The 13,447-nt window shown below is 41.6% G+C and overlaps 1 protein-coding gene across 2 annotated transcripts in view; it reads right to left on the bottom strand.

Annotated features, from left to right (window-relative positions):
• Window positions 1–12,938, bottom strand: part of Acsm1 (acyl-CoA synthetase medium-chain family member 1) — a 40,116-nt gene extending 27,178 nt beyond the window's left edge. Inside the window, exons 1-3 of one of the 2 annotated variants that reach the window (XM_013517947.1) lie at window positions 12,808–12,938; window positions 7,130–7,369; window positions 1,079–1,289 (exon numbers count right to left, since the gene is read on the bottom strand). In XM_013517947.1, coding sequence (XP_013373401.1) covers window positions 1,079–1,289; window positions 7,130–7,321 — 403 coding nt within the window. In that variant the 5' untranslated portion in view covers window positions 7,322–7,369; window positions 12,808–12,938. The remainder of the gene's footprint in view (window positions 1–1,078; window positions 1,290–7,129; window positions 7,370–12,807) is intronic. The other variant, XM_005391131.2, reaches the window with a different exon arrangement.
• Between the last annotated feature and the right edge of the window lie 509 nt (window positions 12,939–13,447).

Here is a 13,447-nt window from a genome sequence, read left to right as displayed (position 1 = left end):
CTTACAGAAACGATGAAACAGTTATCCCCAAGGATGGGACAGACTCAGTCCACACCCAGGCCAGTGTCCCACAGTGGGGAGCACACAACACTGCCTTGCTGTGATACTGCCCAAAGCCCTTAACCTAAATGCAGTCAGGAAGCCTTGTACTTAAACAATTTGAGGAGCACTGTGCAGAACATCTGGCCCACACACTTTCAAAATGTTATTACCATGCAGAAAAGAGTAGCAAATATTCTAGATTAAAGGAGATGGAGGAGACGTAACAATTAAATACGAAGTGTGATTCTCAATTGGATTTAAAGCAAAACACTGGCTTCAGAGGTATTATTGGGTCAGTAGAGGGACTGTTATTGGGGATGGACATCAGGAAACCATATCGTATCAAGGTTAGTCTTTTTTTTTTTTTTTTGATTTTGGTTTTTCTCTGGTACCAGGAACTGAACTCACGACCTTGCGCTTGCCAGGCAGGCGCTTTGCCACTGAGCTAAATCCCCAGCCTCAAGGTTAGTCTTTTTGAATGATTATGTGATTATGTGGAGAGAAATCTTAGGTTTTAGAAGACATGTGTCTGCATTTATTGGCATTTATTTGGTATTTGTGGCTGTCACAATGTCCACATCTGACTCTTAAATGATTCAGTGTGAGAGAAAACTGTAGAGGCAGAGGGAGACGAGGGAGCGTGCACTCAAATAGGGAAAAATGTTAGGTATTGAATTTTTTAAAAATGAGAATAAGATTGAGCAAGAGAAAGTGTTTTCTGTGTGTGTGATAGAAAGATGAGGAGGAGAGAGAGAGGGACAGAGAGAGAGGCGGAGAGAGAGTACACTGAGTGTGACTTGAGAGTATGTGAATGTAAGAGTACGAGGAAGGCAATGTGAGAAAGAGACAGACTTGAAGAAGAGAGACAGTGCGGCAAGAGAGATGTTACTCTCTGAGAACCTGGCTCTGTGGTCCCAGGTTGGGAGACGAGGCTGGAATCTCGGAGCTGTTGTGCAAGGCTGGGTACACAGCACCTAATGTCCCCAGACAGACTCCAAGTCAGCCTGAGGCTCACCAAGGTCCCCAAGTCACTGACCTGTTCGAATGCAGCCCATGGCCACCAGCCACCATTCAGGCACTCGAGGCAGAATCAGGGTCAGATGATCCCCCCGCTGTAGGCCACAGGTTTGCGTGAGGACGTTGGCCACGCGACAGCTGAGGTCTCTCATCTCTCTGAAGTTCCACTTCATCTCATCTCCTTGGGTATTTATCCACCACAGAGCCGGTTCTGGACCTCTCTTGCCTTCCTAGTGAAGGTCAAGTTCATACACCATGTGTTACTTCCTGCTTCAGAGGAAAAGGCTACTTCTTTGGACAATCCACTGCCATAGTCACATTCCATAACCTAGGGACTGAGATCTCATTTAAAATATTTCTAGGGGCAAAGGAAGGTGGGGGGTTGTGTTGGACTCAGACAACTTCTCACCTATGTAGCCACCTACGACACAAGCCACATAAGACCATGAGCAGCCTTCATGTCTACTATTGAAGATTTAAGCATCTATTTCTCCATATGTCTGTCTTATCCCCATGTGGATGGCAAGTCTCCTCTCTGTATCCCAGTTTTCTCATCTGTTAGATGGGGACAACACTATTGCCAAGAAAGTTGTAGAATTTAAATGAATTACTTCTTGAATAAGATACGTGTAACAGTGCCTGGTACAAAGTAGGTGCCCACTAAATATTATTATTATTATCACAATAAAATAAACTGAATGAGGCTAATTTTTAAAACATTTCTAATCATCTTTTACAAATTCATTTTATTGGTACAGTTTAGATATACATAATGACCACATTCATCATGGGGAAATTTGTACCTGTACATGATATAACTTGATTCTTCTAAAAGGGGGTGACTTATTGTTAAATATTTTGGGAATTAAAAAAAATGAAGATACTTGTAAAGGTTAGGACAGCAAGATAGTAGAGTGGGAAGCTCCAGGCCCTTGTTTCCTCATAGAAACATCAAGTAAGGAACAGCGTGACTAAAACAGCTTTTTGGGAGATTTAGAAACCAATCAAAGATCTGCAGCAGTTAAATGCCCACAAGAGAAGGTCAAAATCAAAACACAGCAAAGTTTACAGTGTTCTTGCTTGCTGTTGCCCCTACTGCTCCTTGGGCAGTCAAGGGGAAGCCATCCCATTGCTGCCTCCTCTCTTGGGATGGAAGGGAGAAAGTGGAACTTGTTTGCAATGTTCTAGTTTGTTGAGGGGCTGCCTGAGGAGGTGGTTTCTGTTTTGCCTGATTTGGAGGTCAGGTGGGAATAGCAGCAGAGCTTGCAAATCAGGATGGAGGCCTCTGAAAGCGACAGCAGGTGCCATGGTGGGTAAGAACTGCAGACTTGTGGCCACCTAGGTACAAGACATGAGGGGCAGAGGACACAGTGTAAAGACTGAGACCATGAAAAGAAGCAAAGATGAGGCTATGAGGGAAATTAAGACATGTCAAAGCAGGCACGTAAGTGGGACAGTGACTGGGGAGGAGCACATGACTTGGTCCAGGGAAGGAAAATGCTGGAGCAGACCTGGGATGACCTTGATTCTTCTCACTGGGCAGACTGGTGAACGGCTATCTCTGTGTGGACCCTGTCTGCAAGACTGAGACATACGGCTGTTTCAAATGCTCAGCTTTCATCCAAATATCACAAGGTATGCAAAGGAACCAGGAAACATAGTCTACTCAAGGGAGTAGAATGAATCCCCAGAAACTGGCCCTAAAGAAATACAGGCTTCATTTACAGATTCTAGAGCACAGGTTTGAAGTATTCTGTAGGACCTAAAGGGACACATAAAGACCTAAAGAAAACCAGGAAAACGGTGATGAGCAAAATGATAATCGTGACAGAGGGATAGAAACTATATGAGAAAAAACTAAATAGAATTCTGGAGCCAAAAGTATAGTAGCTGAATTGAAGATTTACCCTACAGTCTAGTCAAACAGGTAGAAGAAAGAATGAGTAAAGTTGAAGACAGGCCATTTGAAATTGTTGAATCTGAGGAGCAAAATGAAGAAAGAGTGAAGAAAAATGGGCAGAGCCTAAGGGACTTATGGGAAACATAGTCTACTCAAGGGAGTAGAATGAATCCCCAGATTCCCCCAAGGGGAAGCACTATCAAGCCGACCAAGGAGGTACCTGAGAAAGAAATAATGCCCCAAACTTCTCAAATTTGAGGAAAGATATGGATATGCAAACACAGGAGGCTCATCAACTTTAAATAGACTAATGCCAAAAAAATTCGAAGAAGGCAGAGTATAATCAAAATGTGAAAGCCAAAGAGGTAATTTTGAAAGCACAAAAGAAAAACAGTTCATTGTGTAGAAGAGGCCCTCAAGATGATTATCAGCGAATTTCTCTTCAGAAACCTTACACATCAGAAGGCAGTGGGATAATATATTTGAAGTGCTAAAAGAACAAGGACAACAAAAACTCAACCCAAATTTTTACCCAAGATTGTTCTTCAAATGTGAAGGATAAATTAGGATATTCACAGATTCTAAAGAAAGTGTGGGAGCTCACCATCACTAGACTTATCCCATAAGAAATATTACAGGGAGTATTTAAGCTGAACTAAAGGGATGAAAAGTAACTGAAATCTGAAAACAAAAATTTCTCGTGTAAAGGTAATTACATATACAAATTACATGTACCATTACATATAAAAAGCAGTATTATTATAACTTATCTTGCAATACCTCCTCTTTTATAGTATTTAAAAGCAGAAGCATAAAAGTAATTATAAATTTAGGTTAATGAGTACACAATACTAAAAGATATAATTTGTGACATCAATAACATAAAGTGGATGTTAGGTGGGACAGAAATGTAAGAAGGTAAAAGAGTTTTATACATATTTGAAGTTAAGTTATTGTCACTTAAAAGTAGATTGTTTTAACTACAGGATGTTACATATAAACCACATGGAAATACAAAGAAAATATCTGTAGAATACACACAAAAGGAAATCAAAATATATCACTGCCAAAAAATCAACTGAACACAGAGGAAGGCAGCAAGAGAAGAAATGAGCAAAAAAGCTATAATACATCAAGAAAACAGCAAAATGACAAAGAAAAGTGAGAGTTGTTTGTCTTGTTTACTTTTCTATAACCATTATTTAGAATAATGATTGGCAGATAGTATTATCCATGAAGTTTTAGTTGAATGAATGAAGTCTGTAAGAGACAGAATGAATAAATGCTGATATGCATATGACCTCTCATGAATAAATTGAGGGCTGTTCTAGGAATCAATTGAAGTTGAATGCACTACCCCAGGAATTCATACCATAGTACCACAGGGTTTCATTCCCAAGAGCAACCAAGGGTTATAAATTGGTGGCCTGGATTAATAACCATTTTCTACCTATAAGCTATGTTGTCTAGACTACAAGTGAGTTTTTTTTTTTTTTTTTTTTGAGACAGGGCCTCACTGTGTAGTTCAGGCTGGCCTTGAACTCACTATGTAGCCAGGCTTGTCTTGAACTCACAGTGTTCTTCCTGCCTCAGCCTCCTGAGTACTGGGATTACAGGTGTGGGCTACCATGCCTGGCCGACAAATGACATTTTGTTGTTTGTTTTCTAGTAAATTTTTGCCAAGACTAAGATAAATTTTACTTCACATAAATGTTGAACTTCTACCTTATACTTTACAAGTTAAATATGTTGAAGTCAAAATAAGTGTTAAAAGTTTGGGTAATGTGGTGGAGGGGGTTGCAGGGTGAGTGTCTGTGTGGTGCTTGCTCATTTGGGAGTTTAACTTACTGACCATGGTCAAGGAAATTGGAAAAGCTGAAGTGGACAGATCAGCAATACTGTCAGGATTAATACTGATGAATTATGGGTGCTGGGAGTGGGGAGACTGGGAGACACAGGAAAACTGACAATGAATCTGGCATCGTGGGGGAATATTTACATTGTAGTTAAGTCTGTGAGTTGGTGCTTGACCTCGCTCACCAGAACTTTATGAGACAACCAGGGAAAAGGCAATACCTTCATCTCCTCATCTCAGCTTCGTTTTTCTCCACCCCGACTCACACAGCAAAAGGATTTCTAACCTGGGCAATGAGGAAAGTCATTTTATGCTTTCAAGACATAAATGTTTCAGCTTCATCAGCTGTGAGGCGAAGTCAAATAATGGATTCTGGCTCAATTAGCCTGCATCCAAATCCTCCCCCTCCACTGGCTAGATAGGCGATTTCAGCAGGTTTTTAAAACCCTCTTCTTTCAGTTTCCTCAACTGGAAAATAGGGACAATAACAGTGCCCATCCAACCAAAGGATTAAATGCCAAGTGATTGATATGACACATAAAAATTGTCTTCCATAGCTGAGGGCTTTACTTTTCTTGGGGTTATTATGAAAATTCAGAGGAAGGAAAAAGAAGAGGTTAGGTAGGAAGGTATCGTAGAAGACATGTTCGTGGGAATCTTCAAAATGGTAGCAAGCCTCCAACTCCATCTCATGCGAGTCCTCTCTGAATGCAGAGTGCTGGTGAGTTTGGTAGCTGGATAACACTGTGTCCGATGTTCTGGTACACACGAAAGCAGTCTATTCCCTTCTCTGGCCAGATGTAAAAGTTAAATTACAAGTTTGATAGATAAATTCTTGTAAGATTCACTGTCCCTTTCATTGAAGGTGAAAATTCAGGCTAACATGAACTTGCTGACTTTGGGATTAAAACTTTGCATTCAGTCACAACTATGGAGCACTGACTGGATATCAGATATATCATTTCCATCATTTTTGAAAATGAATTTATCCACATTTCAAAGATGAAAGCAAGGATGCCCAGAGATGTGAAGTAAGTAGGCTGGGAAATGAACCCTGAAATACGAAAATACTGTGACTCTTTAAATTGAAATAAACCTTATTAAAATGTATGTTAGGTGTTATGAGATAGGAAGAAAATGTTCAACCAGGGAGGGAACAAGGAAGGGGGAAGGAAAGAAGGGAAAAGTAAAAAAAATGAGAAAAGAAGGAAAAAATGGAAACAAAACTTTTGTAAATGGAGAGGGGAGGAGGGGTTGAAGGGAGGGTACGGGAATGGGAAAAAAAGAATCAAGTTATGTCACGTACAGGTATAAATTCTCTGTGATGAATGTGATCATTATGTGTACCTAAAATGTACCAATAAAATCTGATTGAAGGAAAAAAGCCTTCATTGCACTAAAAGACACTTTAACAGTAATGATGGGATATATGTGCCTGAAGTGAAGGGGAATATTTTGAGTACTTTGATGTCTTTTATTATAATACATTTTAAAAATTTAAGCATTCATCTTATGTTTTGATCATCCCTTGTTGATCAATGATTTATGGCAGTTTCTATCAAATAAAAACATGATAGTGTGTCCTCATCTACTTCATTCCCTGCATCTGGCAACCTGCAACTTCTGGCTCTTTGCCAAAGTCAAAATGATTCTGAAAGGTCAATATTTTGAATCCATTCAGCACTCTGAGGCAGCTATAACAGGGCAACTGAAGACACTCATGAAAGAGACTTCCAGAACTGCCTCAGAAAGAAACAAGAACAGAGTCAGGTGTGGTGGTGCATGCCTGCAAACAGCAGTTGGGAGGCTGAGGCAGGAGGGTCCCCCTGAGCTTGAGGTCAGCCTGGACTGCATAGTGAGTTCAGCTATACTCTTGTCTCAAAAATAAAACACCAACCAAACAACAATCCTCCCCTAAATCCAAAAACCCAAACCAACACAAAAAATCCCCACAAAACAATAGCACAGCAATAATAACATCAACAACAGCAACATCAACCACAACATCAACAATATCAACAACAAACCCCCAAACTAAACAACAACCACAAAAGAATGTGGCAAGAAAGATGGGGTCAGTGTGTTCAAAGTGAAGGGGAGTGTCTCGAGGTGGACTTATGCCACTGCGTCTTTTACTATAAGTTAAAGAAGTAGACATTCGCTATATGTTTTAATTATATCTTATATAACCTTCCCCTATCACATTTCTGTGAGGCAGAGACCGTCCTTGATTCTGGGACTGTTAGCCCAGTAAGAGCAAGGTAAGGCCGGCTGAGGCCAGCCTCTCCCCACCTCCCACCACGGTGCACTCTCACCTTCTCCATTTGAGCCCAGTAGTCCAACACATCACTTGCAAAGTTAAATTCCTTCGGTACATCGTGGTCATTCCATTTTGGAGCTCCAACCCCTGAGAAAGACTGGCAGCGCAACTGGGAAGGGGCAGGGTGGAAGGCGTGGAAAGATTTGTGGATGCCCCAGAGGACCCGGAACCTCACAAGCCACTGCATAGTGGGAAGAGCCCTTGGCAACTGGACACAGAATTCTCAGGTCTTTTCCTGTCCGGGAGAGAAAAGGTTTATAATCTGGTGGTGCAGCAGGAAGTTTTTACAAATAGTGACACATGTTCCTGGGGCAATGCCAAAGTTATTGCTTGATTTCAGTTTACCAGAGTCTGAAAGACAGGGCTTAGATGACATTTAGCTTCCTTTTTTTTTTTTTTTTTTTTTTTTTGGTTTTTGGTTTTTGGTTTTTCTCCGGTACCAGGAACCGAACTCACGACCTTGCGCTTGCCAAGCAGGCGCTTTTGCCACTGAGCTAAATCCCCAGCCCCAACATTTAGCTTCCTAATTGAGGAATCAACTACAAGGCACAACCTGCCAGGGAGAAGCTGTAGCTACTACATGTGTTAATATACATTCCTGGGGTCTTTTCAGGTTTAAGCCCAGGACAGCAGCCACATGGTGATCTCTCCTGTAGAGAAAATGACCATTTTGCAGATTCTATATCCCAGCTTTTCTTTCTCTGGAGACTTCTCTTTCCACCAAACCCTCTCTTGTGGTTCCCACAGATTAGGTTCTCTGGTTCAAGTTGGTAGGCTCAGGGTTGAGCAGTTCTGTGATTTTTTAACCTAAGCCTGGCCAATACAGGCCTTTAAATTGCTCTTGTGTATAATTGGTGCTGAAGGGTAGATAAATCTGTTTCTCTCTAGGGGAAACCATACAACACACCCTGGGGCAGCTGTCTGTGGCTAAGTTTCCTATTCTGTGGGAAGAAAGAAGCTGGTGTACAGAGGTGTGGAGAAGAAAGGTAGCCACAACCCTGAAGACATTTGAGTCACTGGTTGATGTTGGTTCGGAAACCCCTCTGGCTTCCTGCTCCTCTCCTGTTAACATTCTTCCCTGGACTCTGAGAACCAACAATTTCTTCTTTGCCTGAGTTTGGGTTTTTGCCACTTGGGACTCAGTGTATTCCCATACACCACCATCCTCGGGGCAGACACTGCTAGTGTGCCAGCACCTTCCTTACTGGACTGGGATGTAGTCTCAAGATATTCCCTAGGATAGTGGTCTGGGCAGTGATTCCTAATTCATCAGAAAGAGTAAATACATAGAATAAAACCACTTTGCCCTTCCAGAGCCTGAAAAGTGTTTCCAACAAGGGAGCAGAACTCTCATTTATTAGGGGCCTCCTTGGATTTGGATTTTGAAATTGGCTTAAACTACAACGTACCTACCTTCCATAAGAATGTTTTTGTTGTTGTTGCTTTAAAAACCTATATTCTAGGGGCTGGGGATTTAGCTCAGCGGCAAAGCGCCTGCCTGGCAAGCACAAGGTCGTGAGTTCAGTTCCTGGTACCGGAGAAAAGCCAAAAAAAAAAAAAAAAAAAAAAACAAAACCAAAAAACCTATATTTGAAAGATTAGATATTTGGAAGTTAACTTTAGATTTTACAGCCTGGACTGAACTGTCTTCACTGATGGCAATAATTAGACTGTTGGCTTCTTCAGATTTACAGCTTTCTAATTTTATTGTAGAAGTAAGTATACTACAGGACGTAAGCACAGGTTCTTCATAGAGCACTGCTTGTTTTTTTTTTGTTTTTTTTTTTTTAACTGCTTGTTAATTGTCACTTTAAAATTCATTTCATTTTTAATTGACAGGCAGTAATTTTCTACACTTATGCGGTGGAAGGTGATGCTTTGATCTATCCATGAAAATGTTGGCAGAAGAGAGCCACTTGAAAAACAGATTTGAGATTGTTTTTTTTTTGTTTGTTTTTTTTGGTTTTTCTCCGGTACCGGGAACCGAACTCACGACCTTGCGCTTGCCAGGCAGGCGCTTCAGATTTGAGATTGGAGTACTTTATTACCATGAACAGTTAAGAACCCCCTTCAGTGTCAGCAATAACATGCTACTTTTTGACAATAGATTCATGGAACCAATGAGTTAAACCTGTAATGGCCAGTGATACTGGCCCTTTTTTACCGATACCAACGGGAGCTGAGAATTGTCTGTTTCATTTAAATGGCTTTTTCTCCAAACTTACACGGTTCCCACCACTCCCTATTTCCTCACACCTGCTCACTTTTCCACTTAGTGTAGCTGTCCAGCCACTATTGACATAAGAGCTTAACATTCCTGATGTAGGTGGGCACCTCACAAAGGACAAGGGTTTCTCCAAGGTTGTAAGACTACCCCGTCTACTAGTTTTAGCAATACATGCCTCCTTGCCTGGGTGTGAGCTGATTTAGAATGAGAATTCTGGACTCAGCTGCTATTTTTCTATACAGATGATTTAAAATTCACTTTTCCCCAAGGGCAGTGCAAACAGCCCTTAATAAGTGGCTAAAGACCAAAACGGAAGGGAGAGATCTAATGACAAAATTTGTTAGGTCTTTATTGTGGGTTACATTGTGTCTCCCACAGTGTATCTGTTGGAGTCCTAATCTCCTAAAATTCAGAATGTGACTATGTTTAGAGAAGGGAATTATGTTAAGAATGAGATCACTACAGATGTGACTGGTTTCCTTCTAAGAGATTAGGAACACAGATGCACATAGAGGGATAATGCCGTGGGAGCATGGAGACAGCCATCTACAAGTTGAGAAGAAAGGCTTCCAAATTTTCACCTTGATCTTGGACCTCTTGCCTTCAGAACTCTGAGAAAACACATTTTTGCTAAGTCACTCAGTCTGTGGTAATTTGCCATGGTTGTTCTAGTGAGCTAATACAAATAGTTCTTGATATTTGATAGCTGATCAAATAAGGAAGACTTGCTTTTGGCATCATCTTAAAAATGTGTTTGCAGTTCTAATTTAATCTTCATCATTTGAGAGGATGTGGTAGGGGAGAGTGTGGCCTTAGGACCAAACAGCACAGGTTGAGATCCCAGACCCTCAGCACCTTATCATTTCAGGCAATTTATTTAAACTCTCTCTAAAAAACTGGAAAATTGGCAACACCTAGGGCTGAGGCGATGAAAGAGCTGCCTCCTGCATGTCACATTTAGCACCAGCGCAACACGAGTAGTTACTCTAGGAAAATGAGTAATTAATTGTTAACACCATCTGTGAAACTCTTCCCATGTAGTTAAGTTTGGCCAAAAGAAACAGCTCTTTAACTTCCGGCCCAGGGTCTAAGACAGGAAGTGGGGATAGATTCCTAAACAGACACCACAGGGTCCAGATTTACACTCATATGCAGTTACATAGGAACCTGATATCACAAGGTTTAGAAGACTAAAAGTCAGAGATACCTATACAAGGGGTGACCAAAATATATGGTGAATGCTGAAATTAAAAAAAATTTACAGTAAGAGATGTATTGACATTAATCTCTCTCAATGTACTCCCCCTCAATTCAAATACTTATCCCACTTTTCTTGCCAATTTCAGAAATATTTCTGGAAGTTCTCTTTCCTAGGTGTCTTTATAAGGTGAGGTCCACATTACAGTGAATGCTGCTGCTCAGTGCTGTCCACCGGAAAGGCAGGCTTGTAAAAGCATTGCAGCATCTCCTCATCCACCTTATTCACTGGATCTGGCACTGCATAACTTCTGGCTCGTCCCCAAAATCAAACTGACCATGAAAAGTAAATATTTTGAAAGCATTAGGAACACAAAGCATTAGGAACACTTTCCCCCAGCACAACTAATGACACTCATGAAAGAGGATTTCTGTAACTGGTTCAGAAAGTAGCAAGAATGATGGAATAAGTATGTTTAAGGTGTTGGGGAAGTATATGAGGGGTGCTACTGGCACTATATTTTTTACAGTAAGAGTTTTTTTGTTGTTCTCTTTTTGAGACAAGGTCTCGCTATGCAGTTCAGGCTGGCCTTGAGCTCAGTTTGTAGCCCAGGCTGGTTTTGAACTCTCAGTGACCCTCCTACCTCAGCCTCCCGAGTGCTGGGTTTACAGGCATGTACCACCACTCTTGGCTAAGAAATTTTTTTAAAAAAGTAAGCATTCACCATATTTTTGATCACATGGCATATATCTACCTCTATATGTACACATATTTATAGCTATACCTATAATTATATTAATGTGTATAACTCCACTTATATATATCACTGTGCATCTATATATCACTGTATACCTATAATACCATTGATTTCTATGTATCAATAACTACATCTGTACTGTATCCCTATTCATTCCTCACAGTTTTTGACATACAGTAAGCACTCAATAAATTGTTAGAGTTGGGGCTGGAGATTTAGCTCAGTGGCAAAGCGCCTGCCTGGCAAGCACAAGGTCGTGAGTTCGGTTCCCGGTACCAGAGAAAAACAAAACAAAACAACAACAAAAAAATTGTTAGAGTCTTCCCTTCTGTCACAATTTAGGAAAGCAGGGAGAGAAAAACCAGTGTCCCACAGAATACCTGAACTATAGAAAAATATATTGTTCACTTCCAAGATGTTTATTACAATGTGCCATGTATGATTTTAGACACTATCAGAGATCAGTCAGATTGAAAGAGTTTCTACCCTCTTGGGATGTGTGGCCTAATGGTGTCCTATGATACAGTTTTAAAGAACAATCTTTTGAAGTACTTTATTTATTCGTTTATTTATTTACTGTCTTTTTGAGACAGGGTCTTGCTATGCAGTTTATGCTGGCCTTGAACTCACTTTGTAGCCCAGGCTGGTCTTGAACTCTCAGTGATCCTCCTGCCTCAGCCTCCCGAGTGCTGGGATTACAGGCATGTGCCACCACGCCTGGCACTGAAGTACTTAAAAGTGCTTTCAGAAATCAACATGGCAGTGTGACTTTGGGAGGTGGCTTGGCTCAGGATTATATGTTCAGGTACACAGTATCTTGAACACTTTCTACAACCAACTTACATCACAAGTTTCTGGACTCAAAAAGCTATTTAATGAGGCAGCGTACTTAGTGGGCTTTAGGGGATAAAGTGAGAGTTTAAGTTTGGTTTGATGATTTGGATGCTGTCCATGTCTTTAGCGTTGAGGGCACATTAATAACCTGCTCTCCGACTTCTTATGAGGGTTAGTGAGATAATCTACATACATCCCGTTGCCAGCATGCAGCCTGCTGCACAGTACGGGATCAGTACACACTGAGGTACCCTTCAGTTCTCTATAGCTGTGAAGCCAGTTCCCTCCTGGTTAGATTGTTTAAAAAAAATTTATGAAAGGCATTTACTTTGCAGAAACAGAACCAACTTCTGCAGAGTGAAGTTTCTACCAATCTTCTCCTTCCTGGCTCTGCACTCTTTCCACACAGAGGTGCCTCACTGTAAGTCAGTCACCTCTAAGAGCCTGGGAGACCCATAGCACATGCACATTCTCCTGCATTCCTCTTACTTACTGTCGCCATGAGGTGTCAGAGATGTTAAGTGACTTGTCCATAGTCACCACGGAAGTGGAATTGCCAGAACTTCATAATTTGACATTGGGCTTTTAAGTTTTGGGCTTCCGTGGTCTGTGCATAAGCCTCCCCCTCCAAAAGAAGCTGCCATTTGCCTCTCTCACCTGGTGCTATTCAAGATGCAGCGGGGCTTTGTCCAGGCAGGCTTTGTGGTCCTGTTCTCTGTGCTCAAGTCGTTCCAGGGAATGCGTGTGCAGGGCAGAACGTGGCTCCTGGCTGAACCTTGAGCACAGAACGTGTCTGGAATTGGATGATTCAGCAGGGGGAGGAGATGCTTGGTAAAACAGGGCAGAAAGCAATCACAACGCCTCCAATGATAATCAGAAAAACAGTTTACATGAAATCACCTCCATTTGTGTGGGATGACTCAAGGCATGAAAGGACAACAGCCAGTGAAGACCTTCACACACTCTCCACTGAGAGGATTATATGTCACCCAGTCTGTCGAGTGCCTGGCCCCCAGATTTGGACCCAGATTTGCTATCGATTTTGTGCTGTTAACCTGGTTGTCACAGGAGGTGGCCTATACTACACTTGTCTGCTGGAGCCAGTTGTGGGGGGGGGGGTCATTAGAGAATGGGGAACTTCCGGGATCCTCGTCTAGCTTTCCCAGCATACTTACCCTCCCAACTCCCTTTGAACCTGGGAGAAAACTACCTCTGCTTAAAGTCACCACAAAGATTGTTGGAGGCAGGGTTGAGGGGTAAGTCAGGCTTGGGAGTGGTCTTGTGCTTCCTGGCTGAT

Source organism: Chinchilla lanigera, unplaced genomic scaffold (assembly GCF_000276665.1).
Source record: "Chinchilla lanigera isolate Chin_1 unplaced genomic scaffold, ChiLan1.0 scaffold00041, whole genome shotgun sequence".
Taxonomy (NCBI): Eukaryota; Metazoa; Chordata; class Mammalia; order Rodentia; family Chinchillidae; genus Chinchilla; species Chinchilla lanigera.
The sequence above is the reverse complement of the archived record's forward strand: the minus strand, read 5'-3'. Positions and strand labels throughout refer to the sequence as shown.